This window comes from Miniopterus schreibersii (assembly GCF_964146895.1).
Source record: "Miniopterus schreibersii genome assembly, chromosome: 20".
In the NCBI taxonomy this organism is placed as follows: Eukaryota; Metazoa; Chordata; class Mammalia; order Chiroptera; family Miniopteridae; genus Miniopterus; species Miniopterus schreibersii.
Window position 1 is genome coordinate 18,859,733 of NC_138122.1, and position 15,377 is coordinate 18,875,109.

General features: G+C 51.9%; 1 protein-coding gene across 5 annotated transcripts in view; it reads right to left on the reverse strand.

Moving 5' to 3' along the window:
• Nucleotides 1–1,941, reverse strand: part of GRK3 (G protein-coupled receptor kinase 3) — a 78,547-nt gene extending 76,606 nt beyond the window's left edge. For 2 of the 5 annotated variants that reach the window (XM_081123211.1, XM_081123210.1), the window contains exon 1: nucleotides 1,719–1,905. Coding sequence is in view for 2 of the 5 variants with exons in the window: in XM_081123213.1 (XP_080979339.1) it covers nucleotides 1,719–1,831 (113 nt within the window). In the remaining 3 variants the exon portion in view is untranslated. Of the gene's footprint in view, nucleotides 1–1,718 lie in introns of all 5 variants that reach the window. The other 3 variants (XM_081123213.1, XM_081123209.1, XM_081123212.1) reach the window with 3 other exon arrangements.
• Between the last annotated feature and the right edge of the window lie 13,436 nt (nucleotides 1,942–15,377).

The window sequence follows — 15,377 nt, forward strand, 5'->3', positions numbered from 1 at the left end:
GTTTTGTAATGAAGTTCACGTTTGATTTGGGGGTTCTTGTTTTACTGAGTTTCCCACGTGCTGGAAATGTTAAACAGCACTGATTTTTTTCCAGGGGGCTTCAGGTACCTTCCAGTCTGGAATGGGAAGGAGTGTGAATGTCACAGCACTCCAAAAGGTCTGCACTCTTTCCTGATTTCCACTGCTTGGCCTTGCTTAGCCAAGAGCACTCCCTGCAAAACCAACAAGATGCATGCGCTGAGGGCCAGGAAGCCCCAAATAATTACCAAGCATGTGTTCATTGACACAATTTGGCTTTTCACAACAAACAAGTCAAAGGGGCTGATATCTGCTCCATGGTAGGGCTTGGGCTCATAAATGGACCTGTAAAAATTATCTGGTGATCACTCAGCATCAAAGGAAAGATTTTTTTTTTTCTTATGTCCCGGTAACACTGAAGCAATCTTGGTTGGGTTCAAGGGCTGATGCTTTCCAACGGCAAATGGCTTCGGTGCAGATTCCAGTATTTTACAAAACTACATGGCTCCAAATACACCATAAAGACGTCGCTTTTTATCATTAATTCCACCAAGAGCTATTCTCTCCTCAAGAAGCCACATCCGCTGTGCAACTCATGATGGTGTTAATCAGGAAAGAAACTGGGGGGAGGGGAATGCCATCCTAATGCTTTGAGACACTATTAGAAACTCACTGTTAATCTGATGAATCTTTTCTGGGGTCCTGCTAAGGATATAAAACTAGGGAAGGCTTCTCCTGGCTCTTCAATAATAAACCATTTTTGAGATAAAATTACAACTTGGTCTGGCCTCACCAAGCCCCTTGCCAGCTCCACGGGGCCCTTCTCCGAGAGTCATTTAAACAGATGCCTATCTGGAATCACCCCTGCCCTGTGTATTTTTAAGTGAATCCTATTTCAATCTTCTAACAAAGTGCCACCAGGAGACCTGCGAGCGGAGGGAAAACAGCTCAGGTGACACACTCGGCATCAAGAAGAAAACTGAGTGGGTCACAACCCGCTCATTGCTGCCTGGGGACACAAAGAGGAGCGCAGAGGAGGGCAGGAAGCTGCCTGGGCCACCGGACCTCCAGGGGCGCAACCGCAGGGAAACTGCGGTTGAAGTACCTGGGACGCCGGGCACCGCGCCCGCGCCCCGCGCGCACCCCCGCGCTCGGGAGCCCAGAGGGAGCCGGGGGACCGTGGAGTTGGAAAGGCACGGCCGGGACGGGGCACGAGGGAATGGCAGGGACGGCTGGGGCAGAAGGGGCCGCAGGACGGGGAGGGCAGGGATGGGGCACAAGGGGTGGCAGAGGCGAGGCGAGAGGACAGGGATGGGGCCGGAGGGAACCGCAGCCAGGGAACCGGGCGCAACAGAGGGATGAGGCTAGAAGGATGGACAGGGATGGGACGGACGGAAGGGGCGACAAGTACGGAGCAGACCCAGCCAAGTCCCAGCCACGTCCCGCCAGCCCCCGGCCGGGGCGCCCGCTGCGCGCGGGGCGCTCTGCTGCGCGCTCTCCCTGCGAGCGCCCCCAACAGCCCTCCGTCGCCCGGTTTCGGAGACGGGGCCCCTCCGCGCCCACTCCCCGAAGTCCCCGAAGTCCCCGAAGTCGCCGGCTGGGGGGGGAGCGGGGGCAGCAGCCGAGAGCCCGACCCTCCCGGACGCAGGGGGTCGCTGGCGGCCGCGGGCGACGGCGGCGCGGGCCCGGGGAGCCGGTACCTGGGCTCGGGCAGGGCGATCCTCTTGCTGGCGCGGGCGGCCGGGGTCGCCTTGCTCTTTTCCATCGCCATCAGGTAGCTGACATCGGCCAGCACGGCCTCCAGGTCCGCCATGTTGGCGAGCGGCGGCGGCGGCTCCTCGGCACCCGGACGGGACGCGCTCCCGCCGCCGCCGCCCGCTGCGCCCCGACGTGGGGGGGGCCGCCCCGGGGCAGCCCCCCCGCCCCGCGCGCGCTCCCGCCTGGCGCGCGCCCCCCCTCCCCCGCCCCGCGCCCCGCGCGGTGCCCGGCGCGCGCGCCTCCGCCTCGCGCCCGCCCGCCGGGGTCGCCCCGCCCCGCCCCCGCGCGCCCCGCCCGCGGCCCCGCGCGCGCCCCCCGACCCCGCCCCTTCCGCGAGGGGAGCGCGCCCCCGCGGTCAGTGCCCCTCCGCGCTCCGGCTGACCGGCCAGGCCCTCCCACCCCCGCCTCCGGACCGAGTCCCCGCAGGCACCGTCCCGCCCTGCGCTCGGGGTGGCCGCGAGGGACTTCCTCTCCTCCTCCCCTCCTCCCCCCCGCGCTGCCCGCCCCCAGCTTCTCGCTCTCACGCCCCTTTTCCCCCCAGGACCCCTGCAAATCAGACTTGCATTGGGACCCGACGCCCCCCACCCGCGGGGCAGCGGGGCGGTCCCTGCGCCCTGGCTGGACGCGGCGCTTCCCCCGCTGCGTCGGTCCCTCGGCCTTTCTCCAGGTCAGGGCCGGCCCCGCCGTGTCCCCGCTGGCGATGCTGAAGCGCGGGCAGGGTCGCCCTGACACAGCGCCCCCAAACCGCCTCCAGACCCTGAACGCCCCCCTCTGTAAAACTCAGCAAAGAGAAGAAACCCAACAGCTGGAGAAAGTTGCTTGTTTGGTGCCAAGCAGGACCGAGCGGGGTGACAGCCACCCTTGGGGGTCCCACTGATGGAGACGCCTTCTAAGCTCGAGGTGGTCACAGCTCCTGCGCAGCCAGGAGACAGGTTCGAGTCCGGGGAGTAAAGGGGTCTCTGAACGACAGCTGGTGTTCCTGCTCTGTGGCTGTGAGTTCAAGAGACAGCGAGGGAGCACCCCGCGAGCATGCAGACCCACGGCGTGGGTGATTTAGGGAAGTGGGAAAGCTAGAAGCCGAAACACCAGGGCAGGGGGGATTTCCAGCTTCCTGATCCTCGCTCTCAGTGTCTGGTCACCTCCCCACGTGGGCCTGGGGTTTCATCTGCTTCTTACTTTGCCATAGGGGTATATACACTAGTCCACGCGTTCAGAACCCATGTGGCACACGGGGCGGTGGTAAGGGACACCCAGAAGCCTCCAGAAGACCTGAGCTGGGAATTAACCAATTTTTTTTTAAGTGCCTTACATTCATCGGCATTGATCACATTGCACCATAAGCCTAGATTTTACTAGGATCTGAGTAAATGTTCTGTGTCGGTTGCTGGCAGGGTTAACGGGGCTCACCAGAAATGGTTACATTTGGGACCTTAAATGTAATGTCACAGAAGCAGCGGCCTGCTTTGGTCATCCCAAGAACCCTGCCGTCTTCTGTTGTCTCTCTCCGGGTCTCACCGTACCAACCCCCCTGGGTCTGTTCCCTCTACGCCTGTCGTCACAATTGGCCGGTTTTACCAGACATTTCTCAAGATCCACAGCGCGATATTCGCCAAGTTGTCCAGAAAAGGACTACAAGGGGTGTAAGAAGTAAGAGCACGAGTCAAAGGAGTCTGGCTGGGCAGCAGAAACTCGAAATGACCAAGGAGCACAAAAATACGGGACTGAGACCAAGATTTGCCATTTGCATGAGCCAAATGTCAAACTTTCAACTCCTACCCACTTTCTTTGCCTAAAAACAGGAACACAGCATGTCTTGTCAAGGGTCACCCCAGGAGGAGGGGTAAGTTCCCCAAAAAGCCTAACACTTTTAATGATTTAATTAACGCAATTTTTTTAATATGTCTTTTTATCAGTATTTCTTATGATCAGATCATGAAATAAATACATATTCCTGCCTACATTTTTAGGGTCTTCCAAATAGTGGTATGTTTAAACTTCCCTTTTTTGACTCAGTTAAGCGTTTTTTTGGTGGTGATGGGGTTTTTTTCTTTTTTTGTTTTGATTGGGGAGGGGATGTTTGTTTGCTTTGGGGGTTTGCAGCATGGTGTAGTAAGTTTGGCACAAGATACGCACCTGAATTTAAATCCCTGCCCTGCTCTGACTAGTTTGGTGACCTTAGGGGCAACATATTACATCTCTGGGCTTTACTGTTCTCCATACTACAGTGGGAATGAGGCCACTAACCCCAGGGTTGTTGAAAAGACAAAGGAGAGAAAACATGTAAACATGCACCTTGCCTGACACCCAGTAGGTCTTCAGCAAAGGTTCCTGCACTTCCTCTGTCTATTTTGCTTTATTTTACCCTAGCATGCCAGATACTAAAACTGTTCACAGTCATTACGCTTGAAGCAGGAAGACCCCTTACCAAAAATAACATCTCCCTGGGGCATTTCTAGGAACCAAATTGGGCAAACATGATTAGCCTTTATAAACATAAGCAATTGCTCTTTGAGAAGAAAAAACAGGGAGTCCAAAGTCGGATTCCCCCCCTCCACCACTGAAGTCAGCTGACTGGATGCCCCAAGGGTATCTTTCTTCGACATTAATAGTGTGCCAACCCCGGTTCCCTGTCTCTCTCTCTTGCTCTCTCACTTTCTCCACCCCCCTCTTCTCTGTCTTTCCCTGGACTCTCTTGATGCCGAACGGTTTTGTGTTGGCTGCAAACAAAAGGCACAAATGACAGTGATGAAGTTGTCATCACTGACCTGCTGGATCCCGTTGCTAAACACCATCACCGGCCTGTAATCATTACAACCCTTACAACGAAGAGAGGAAATAAATGACCACTCATTTGTACCCGGCCAATAATGCTCTCTTGCAAATAAGTTTCCTCACCCCCTCCCCCTCCCCCAAACGATTTAAATGACTTTTTGGCTCAGGCTGCTTGTGGTAATAGATAAAACTCCCAACTCTTAAGGTTCTCTTTTTCCCTTTTCTAGGACTCCCCTTGATTAGGGGAGTGTTGCTGAGATGGCTGCATTCAAGTTCGTATTCTCCAGGGTTCATTTTAATCGCAGCTTGAAAGGAAAAAGCTTACTAGAGGTCTAAGCGGTCTTACCTGTTGTAGACTCTGGGTTTTACTGGGACTTCCTACTTGCGGTGAGAAATCCCTGGACTGGCAAAGCTGGGTGGGGAAAGGAGAGTTATTCTGGAAATTCATCCAGCATACGTGAAAAAAAGTCAACTCTAAGACGCCAATTAGAAGATTTGTGGCCAGTGAACATGCTTGGCTTTAACTGATTAATATCACACTATTTAATCCAATCCCTGCTGAAAGACACTCGATGTTTGTGATAAGCAGTCCCCTAAATCTAGTTGCTTCTCAAGAAGACCGCACGCTATTGGGGTTTGAATGAGTTTGTTTCCAAACCTCTCACTCTGTAAAGTCTGCGGGTATTTCTAACACCTTGGGGCTGCTGTCCCACTTCACCTGCATCTTTTGATCCCATTCCTGTTAGTGTCACACACACCATAGGAATTGCTTTTATGCTATTTTAACGGCAAAGCTTTACAAACTTTAGGAAGGCTCTATACACAGCAACTCAATACTGTAAAAGATCTGCTGAAAGGAAGTGGAAGGTTAAAGTCAGTGGTGTGCCAGCAGGCTAACTAGCCATCCAGGTGAGGGGGTCATTAATGCATCTGGTCCTGAGTTGGTCACCGGGTCACTGGTCTGGTTTCATTGATTTTCTGGGCCTGGAGCTGAAATACAGCTGAGGCCTAGATGTTATCTTGAGGGAGGAAATGCTCAGGGGGTCTAAACCACAGGACTGGCCATATGCTGAGGGAGAATAGGTTACCCTGGGGCAAGGTTCTTGTTTCCCAGTTTCGCCCCTTGATAGGCATAGGGGACTTTTGGGCCGGGTAAGTCTCTCTGTACCCGGGTTTCTGTACCTGGGTTTCTGTACCTGGCCCATCTAACAGTAAGAATCCAAGCTTCGGTTTACATAGCATTGAAATTACATTCGATACAGAACCTCCTTCCTTTAAATATGTGGGTGGAAACAAATTTCTCTACAGGGGCTCCTGATCAGGGACTCCCCCTCGAAAGAGAAGCCCTAGAGAGTTGTGGTTCAGAGTGTGGGCCCAGAAACCAGATGGCCTCCATTATAACCCCAGCGCCAGTACTTCTGTACTGTGTGACCTTAGGCAGGTTGCTTAGTCTCTCTGTGCCTCAGCACTCTCTCAGTGGCATTAATGGGATTTCTATGAGAAAAATGTGGTAACGCCAAAGCACTTAGGACAGCGTCTGGGACATAGAAAGCACCCAAAAAATGTTAGTATAATTATTATCTATATTGTCAGTGGAGTATCTCTACAGGATGCAAGGCATGATGGAAGAGACCAGCCCTGGGAATGAAGCACAGCTGGATAAGACTGGCTGGGTCTGGCATTGCTGAGTAACCATAAGCAAGTCTCTTAAGCTTTTTAAATCTCCATTTCCACTGCCACCTAATGAAGCTGTGGAGGAGCTGGTCCCCCGGGTCCTTTCAAATGCTAGAATTCTCCAGCTTTATTTAATCCCGTAGTGAATCCCTTTGCAAGGCGAGGCATGTTCACACCCCTCGATAGCAGCTTGTGAGTCTCAGTTCTTACTGTGTTGGGCGGTAGGTACCTAGAGTATGAATCATTCTCGCTGTCACCACAGTCTCAGGTGAAGTGATGGATCCATCAGCAGGTTTCTAGAAACAAGCACATGTGCCTCTGTCCCTTCAGCATCTGCACTCACCATACCGACCTTGCTCAATAAATATGTACTGCATGAATTAGTGAATGAATGAATGAATGAATGACATAAAGGATTGTAGGTCATTTGCCTTCTATCAGAAGCTCATCTAAAGAGAAAAGAAAATGCCATTGAAAACCACAAGTGCCCACTAAAGAGGGTGCATCCTGGTAAAGGGTGGGCCCTAACCACCAGGTCCCCGCTGGTCCCTGCTGCCTCTAATGGCCTAGAAAGCTCTGCAGCAGCTAAGAACCATGATGCGCTGAGCTATGCAAAGGTGGGGCTGGGAGCCTCAGGCCTGGGGATGGAGAGAGTGAAATCCCTTTGCCTAAAAGAAGACTTGGAGGAGAATTTGAACGAGAAAGTAAGAGGGACCAATGAGATGGCCCAAGGCCACTGGGATGGGCAGGCAGTGAAAACTCCTGGAGGGTGGGGTGGCTCAGAGAACCTTCAGGGATAAGAAGCCTGTTCTTCTGTCTTCTGAGCCATTGTAAGTTGGCCGATCTGCACGCAAATGTCATGCCTTCCTGGTGACTCTCGCAACTTCCAGACTCGTATTTGTGGGGGCCCTGATGGAGAGTTGCGGGGGAGGTGAGGAGCCAGAACCCACGCTGGGACCTATGCCCATGATAAAGGAACAGCTCCAAGACCTAGAGATGGAGAACTCAGCAGAGGCAGGGAATGGGGACCTGCAATGACATTGGGAAAGTGGGCTCCCTCGAATCCTGAGACACCAGAGTGGGCAGGCCTTGGCTTTCCAATGGGACTGGGAAGCCCACCTTGTCTCCCTCCCAAGGAGTGAGAAGATGACCTCTGGAGGCACAAGTCACAAACAGCCAGAATTTTCCTGCATTGCCATTGCCCTTAACCTGGTGGTCTTCCCTCCAAGATTCTGTCTGCAAGCCGGGAAATGATATCAAGACCAACCCAAGAAAGGCCTCCCCGGTCTGCTAAGAAAAATCTTCTAGATCTCCCATGCCACACTTACAAGCGCAAGTCATTTGGGGGCATGCCACGTGGTCCAGTGGCTGCAGGTCTTTGGTGAATCTAGCCCCCACCTCTCAGCACCCATCTCTTGTCTCAGCCAGTCCCCTGAGCAGGTCTCTCCTGCTTGGGGATAACAGCTCCCAAACTGGTTTCATTCTTTCCGAGCTCATGGGTATAGATTCCAACAGGCCAGACTCAGCAACAAAATCATGGCGCCTGGGCCAAGCCTGGTGTAACCCTGAACCAAGAGGACACCCCCAGAAGCCACCAGGAAGGTGGTCGCATGCCCCTAAGAGGTGCTCTAAACCAGAACTCCCAGACACAGTGTGTGCTGAAATTGCCAATGAGCAGATTCAAATTCAGATGAGGTGTGACGCAGGGCCTGGGACCTGCATTTCTCACCAGCTCCCAGTGCTGCCTCGACAGAAACCGTGGGATCTTAGGCCCCACCCCCAACCTCCAGAAGCAGTATCTGCACTGTGACAAGGTGCCCAGGTGATTTCCAGGCATGTGAAAGTGTGAGAAGCCTTCTGCCAGGTTGCCCAGGCCTTGAAATTGTTCGGGCAGTGGGCACGCGGGAGGATTCCAGAGTAGAAACAGGTCAGATCAGCTGAGCCCAAATGGGCAGCCCTTAGAGAAAGCAGAGGAGGAAGACACAGGTTAGAAAGGTCGGCAGGGTGAGATCATGCAGGGTCCAGGGGGGGATTGAAGCTATCTTTGGGGCAGCGGGAAGCCAGTGGCAGATTTCAAAGACAAGAGTTATGACATCAGATGTGCCTTTTTGTAAGACTCTGCTGGCTGGAGATACAGGGTAGGTGAATGAGGGAGAACCCTAGAGCAGTCTAGGGTAGCAATCCAGGAGGCCTGGATGGAGGTGGCTGCAGTAGGTGGACCAGCACATCACATGTAGAGACAAATAGGTGTGCCGAGATGGAGGGGAGCTGTCTGTTCATTCATTTATTCACAGATTCCCTCATCCCATCAATCATTTATTTAGCAAATATTTATTGTGGACCTACTGTGTGCCAGGCACTGGGATGATAGTGGGAGCCATGTAGACACTCTCTACCTTCACAGAAGAACATCCTAGCCGGGGGAACTTCCTTGGCAGTCCATTGATTATTTAATTAAAATTGTGCTATGTGCCAAAAGAGTATAGATGTCCGAGAGTACCTATAACGGGACCTCCCAATCAGGTGTGGATCCAGGAAGGCCTCTCGGAGGAGGTGACACTGGAGCTGAGAACTGAAGGATGAGCAGAAAGGGGAAGGAAACTGGCTTCCAGGTAGAGGATATGGGTTAGGGAGAAGCCCTGAGCAGAAGGAGCATGGATGGAAAACAAAGAGACAGGCTGTGAGGTGAGGCCCGAGACAGGGCCAACGTCAGGGCCGTGGAGCCCACACTGAAAAGCTGGGGTTTTGTCCTGCGAGTAATAGGGAGCCATGGGCTGCGTTAAACAGAGAGGTGACATGATCTGTTAGGCCTTGTGAACCAGAGCTCTAGCAGCTCTCTGGATAATGACCTTCCCTTCCCTTTAACCTAATCCAAAGTAGGTATGTGCGGAGGTGGGAGTGTTGGGGGGCAGGCTGGATTTTTCTGGAGGACTTTCCTTATAAACGGCTTTAAAGAGGAAGGAGAGGAAGCAAACAAATGGTGGCCCTGTCCACCCCGGCCTTGATTTTTCCTAAACAAACAGGAATGAGGACCAGCATTAGGCCAAAGTGTTTCCACCCTGGAGGCCTTGAAAAGAAATGTCTGTTTTTCGTCTTCCTGGGGAGTGCCAGGGGCCACTGTGTACCATGCAAATGGGTGACACATGCAAACAGTAGTTTGTTGGGCTGGTGGGTTGACGACAAAGGTTCTGCAGGGTCACCGTGGAATCTGGGTGCTAGGACTATATTTGCCAGCATCTGACCTCTTCCCTATGGGCGCCCATCTTTGTTGCCCCATCAATCCAGTTACCATCCTTGGGGACACCAGCACACGATTAGGAAACTCTTTCAGCTGAACCCTTGCTCAAGAAATGTTGCTACAACCAGCAGCCCACTGGGGAGTCATTGGGACTCTTCTGATCCCACTTAGAACCCAACAAATGTGCAAGAGAAAAAGCGGTTTCCCAAGACTGCGGCGGGATGGCGGCCCAGACATCATGGGGTGCTTGGCTCCGAAAGCCTTCATCTGCTGGTCATGACTCAGAGGATTTAAGCAGCTTCATAGGGAGTTTTCTCTCATCTCGAAATGGTGTGGTTGTCTATGACCGGCACTTCAATGGCGTGAGATCAGTTGACTGATCAAATCAATGGAATACTACACAGCAATGAAAAAGCACAAACCATTGTGGCGAGCAGCAACACGGACAAATTATACAAACATGCTGTTGAGTTACAGAAGCCAGATACAAAAAAAATACATATATGATATGAGATCACTACTATGCAAGTGAAAACGGGCAAAACTAATCAATGCTGATCGTGGTCTGAATATCGATTATCTTTGATAGGGATTGACTGGGAGAGGGAGGAGAGAGCTGGAAATGTTTTATATGTTGACATAGTTGTTATTTGCTTGATCTAAGTAAATACAAATAAAGTATTTCGTGTTGATCCTAGGTTCTAATCCCTAACCCTTTTTGGTTATAGGGCACCAGGCTGTCTTGACTGTCCCATCCTGGGCACCAGGAGAGAGGGGGGCATCTGTCTTTTCCCAGCCCAAGAGTTCTTCCACCCACTAATATTGACCAGTGAAGCGACATGGGTATGCAACTGTGTGACTTACTATCCACTTGAACTTGATCAGAGGCAGATGGAGATTTGCAGCCCACATCCTGCCTGGAGCTCTCAAATGCAAGCCGTCAAAACCTCTCCTCCTCTGCTCCCTCTTTCCCTCTGTGGGACCCTATGAGGCCCAGGCGTCTGCTGCTTGTGACAGTAACACTGGGGAGATTTGGTGTCCTGAGCGGTATTTAGAACCTGAGCGCCCTTCCTGGTAAAAACTCTTTTGCTGCTTTTCTCCCAAGGGTGTGCAAACCGGATCACGCCCTGTGACCACAGTGAGGTCAGCGGCAGCTGTTTTCTCTTCCACGTCTCACTGATGCCAGCAGGTGTTAAAACAGCTCAGTTTCCATTATTCCTGCCTCTAGGCGGGCCCTTTGGCAGAGGGCTGCTTTCCCTCACTCCCATCGATCTAATCATTCCTACCGCTTTTATTTTACTTTATTTTTTTAACTCCCCATCATTTGGCACACGGTGAGCACTCAGCGAATGGGAGCGATGACCGCTCCCTGGCAGAGGTGAGCGTTACAGTCACTAGAGAAGCGAGCCCCACACTGGAGCTGGAGCTGGAGCTGGAGCTGGAGCTGGAGCTGGAGCTGGAGGTACCCAGGCAGGCCCAGGGCAGCCTTGCTGAGCTTGGCCTCTACATGCCCTGATGCTCTCAGCTCTGATTCAAGGCAACAAGGGACTTTTCTTATGATTAGTTTCGTGACCTTCTGAGATGCCTTGATTATAAGAAGAAATCCCCTAGATGGGTATTTATGAGGCTGCCACTCAAGGCCAAGGAGTAAGTCACGAAGTACATTGAGATGGATTTGAGCAGCGTTATAAGCTAATGAAGTAAAATAGGAATAAAAATCATCAGGTGGTGAGCCAGGCGGTTAGCTTGAGTCTTGTTTTGTGAAACGCTTGCCTTGGGGGGGGGGGGGGCACACTGTGCTGCTTTATAAAATGCACTAATTACTGTGGGCCACGATCAAAGACCCTGAGAGCAGGTAACGTATCCACAAGCCTTCTGGTTACCACCCAGATAAATTCATAAGTTGAGCCCTGGCCAGGTAGCTCAGTGGGTTAGAGCTTCATCCCAATACCCCAAGGTTGCGGATTCGATCCCTGGTTGTGGCACACACAGGAGTCAACCGACGAATGCATAAATAAGTGGAAAACAAATCAGTGTCTCTCCCCTCCCCTTTCCTCTCTCTCTAAAGTCCATTTGAAAAATTAATAAGTTGACTTCACCCAAGTGAACTCTAAAACTGAGTCTCTAAAACAGAGCCAGGCCCTGCCCAGTGGTTGCTCCCACCAAGATACAACCGCCGGAAAGGAAGCTCAGCCCGCTCAGCCTGCGGGCCTGATCATCACCCTCACTGCGCCCACTTTGAGGAAAATGGGAAATTGCAACCCCAAGGACCAATGCAAATTGTTTGAGCCGAAGAGCCTCTCAGGCGTCCTGGGTTGGACCATCAGCACTTTAGAGAACAGGCTTCGAGAGCGTGGCCTTTTAAGAGATGGGCCACTCCTAAGAAGCTCCTTCCTAAGGCCCAAATGAGTGCTGTGTGATTTGGGCGAGGCACTTAACCTCCCTGGGCTTCTGCATTTTTGAGGATGACACAAGGAGTAAGCAGGGCTGGGAGGCAGCGGGGGAGACATAACCGGCAGTTTTTGCTCCCTTAAGCTTCTGTGTTGCCTGATTTCCAACGAGGAGGTGCTGTTTATTGGAACGAGATTTAAAGTTAACACAAAAGGGGAGAGAGAAGCTACGCTGTGATTTCTCACCGTTGGAAATTCATGTCCTCTTTTAATAAAATGGAAACTGCATGTGTTTGAAACACCTCCCCAGCCTTTGCTGTTTCTAGGCCAACTTCAGATCTGACTCAAAACATCTATGAGAAAGAAGGGAAGGGAAAGAGGGAGGGAGGCAGGGAGGGGAAGGGAAAAAGCAAAGCCAATTTGAACAGATGGCAAAAGGGTGTGAATCTTACTGAAGACTTGGTGGAGACACGGAGGAGGGAAGTGCAGACGTCCCAGCAACACTGCCCAGAAGCCTTCCTGGGACCCTCTGCTCCCCGGACAGGGACCATGTCTTTTCTATTCTTCACCCCATCCCCCTCTGCTGGATTTTGTTGGCAACTTGCTTACACTGGGAACCACGTTGCCCAGACCGCCTTCCTCTGCCTGGTTGTGGGTTCGAGTTGCCCAAAAGTGAAGTTGTGAGGGCCCAGGGAGCCCCGAGGGAAGCAGCAGCCGTCACCTGGGAAGGTGGACACTTGGCTGCGAATTCAGGCAGGTGGCGGCCTTGAACTTCTACAGACTCCCACGTCAGCCCCTTTCACAGGCCCCCGCGCTGGCTGCACGCACGAGCTTCCAGATTTCCCTGCGGGCTCTGGCTCACCAGCACTCGCCAGGGAATTGGCCTCATCTTCAGCTCCCCTGCATGGACCTTTGCTACCCCAGCTTCTTGCACCAACGTGTGTGTTCTGATTCGTATAGCATGGTCCTTAGCCCACAAAGCCACATGGCTCTGCTGCTGTGACTGGCCTCTCAAGGCTATGGCCCCCCAGCCTCACGGATGGAGCTGGAGATGGCCAGGAACAGCCAGACCCTGCAGGACCTGGAGCTTGGGTAAGGAGCGTGGGCTGAGCCCCGAGGGCACTAGGGAGCCACTGAATGCGTTACACAGGCACAGGCACGTGGCATGACTAGATTTTTATTTTCAGACCAAAGTGCTGTGAAGACAATGGATAAGTGGAGAGCCCGAGAGACAGTAGGGAGTCCAGTGAAAAGACCGTCCCACACGTCCCCAAGTGTTTATTTTTATCTCTACCGATGGAGCAGCTGTTCAATGAAAGTTAAACTTTAATCGTGGCCTGAGAGGTAATCAATCACTTGTGGAGCAAATATTGACCATTTCTGGGCCATGGCTCTGCAATGAAACATGCGGTCGCCTCTTCTTCCACCCGCGGTCCAGAGCTAAAGAGCTCCCAGAAACGGCGACGCCACGGATCACGTCAACAGAGGGAAACAGGAAAGATGGGCGAGCAGCCCTGAGAGGACAGACGAGAGGGGACATTTTAAACAACGGCAACCTGGCAGGACCAGGGACCAAACAGAAGCTGGTTCACCAGCCACAGCAGAAAAATGTTTAAAAAATGAACATTGAAAAAAAAGGAAAACTCCGGTCTCCCTTGCCACCTGACCACGGTCACTTCAGCTCTGTTCCCACATTCATACTTTATTTTATTTTATTGATGAGAGAGAGAGAGACATCAATTTGTTCCACTTACTGATGCATCTTTGGTTGATTCTTATATGCGCCCTGACCGGGGATCGAACCCACAACCTTGGTGTATCAGGGCGACGCTCCAACCGCTGAGCTACCCGGCCAGGGCCCATGTTCCCGCTGCCTTCGGTTCACAAAGAACAGGCTGTGTGCAGCCCGATCTCCAGAGCAGTTTCCCGAGGCCACGCCCGGCTGTGACAGTCTCTCTCTGAGCATTAAGCCCTCATCATAGAAATACCTACACATCCCTCCTCTGCCCGGAAAAGAGAGAGATGAGAAAGGGAAGGCTGGGCTTTGACTGTGCATTCCGGTTTGGGTTAAAAATCAAATAAAAACGTACAACTGCCATGAGTGTCATTCTTTTCAATTTCTGCTTTGAGATTTACATTCAATAACCACGTTTTTATGTGGTTAATGGGGGCGTGTGGATCTGAGCTGGTGGCAGTGGTGGTGTGTGTGGGGGCGGGGGGGGAGTTACCCAACAGCCCAAAGAAAAGTCATTTTCATTTCTTCTGAAATTAGGGAACTATATTTCCAGCTCCTAACAGGGAAATGCAATGCTAAACTGCAATGGCCCTGGTGTCCCTTTGTTCCCCCAAGTGGATCCTCTCAGATTGCAACTTGGGAGAGAAGCTCCTGCGAAGGATGAAGCCTCCGAGAGAGCACAGACCCCGGAATACCAGGCGGAGAGTAAGTGACAAGAGCGACGGAGCGTCTGTGTCAGTTCGATTATTTTTTGGGTGAGGGTGCTTCTCTTCTTTCATCTCTCTCTCTCTCACACACACTAAACTCCTTTTAGAAACAATATTGTAATAACTATGCATGGCATAGATTTATTGGGGTGATCAATTTGTAAGGTATATAAATGTCTAGTCACTGGGTGGGTTATACACCTAAAACTAATATAATATTGTACATCAACTGTAATTAAAAAATTATTTTAAAAAGAGAGTAGCAGTGCAACCACAGGGAAATAAAAATATAAGTACCCTATGAATACCCTAGAGTAACAGTTCCCAAGCAGCGGCCTGTCCCTGCGCCCTTTCCCGTTGCCCTCCCTCCCATAAACTCCCAATTCCCCCTCCCCCAGGACAACATCTCGAGTCCCTTCCATTTCCCACCCCCTCAAAGGGCATCGCTGCCTCCATTTGGTTCCTAAGGTGCTGACGATTTCGCCAGTTTGTGTCAGGCACGGTGCCAAGGGCCGGAGACACAGGGGCACCAGAATGGACAAGGGCCCTGCCCACGAGGAACTCTTATTCTAGCAGGAGAATGAATGACCCAGACGCTGTTAGGTTGTAACCAGTGCTGTGAAAGAGCTACAGGGCGGTGTGGGAAGAGCGCCGGAGAGGGAGACCCCCCTTTAGCTGGGTGGTCAGGAAAGGTCTCTCTGAAGAGAGATTGAGATCTGTGTAGATGCCAGAAAGAGAAGCCAGGAAAAGAGCCCTCTAGGCAAAGGGAATGGCAAGTGCAAAGGTCCTGGGGCAGGAAGAAGCTCTGAGAATTTTAACAAGTTAACAGTCAGTGAGCTGAGGGTGATGGGTGGGAGCACAGCTGATAAGGTCAGAGAAATGAGCAGGGGCCGGGTCATAGAGTCATGTAGAGCCTGTTAAGGGCCACAGGGAGCCATGGAGGGGGTTTGCTCATGAATGGGAAGGTCTGTATTTCTTTCATGGAACATTCATAATCTTTTTGCCTGAAGTCTCCAAATAATCACACTCTCTTTGGTTATCAAGATCAACATATTTCTATGTCTAGATTACTGTAAACACTTTAA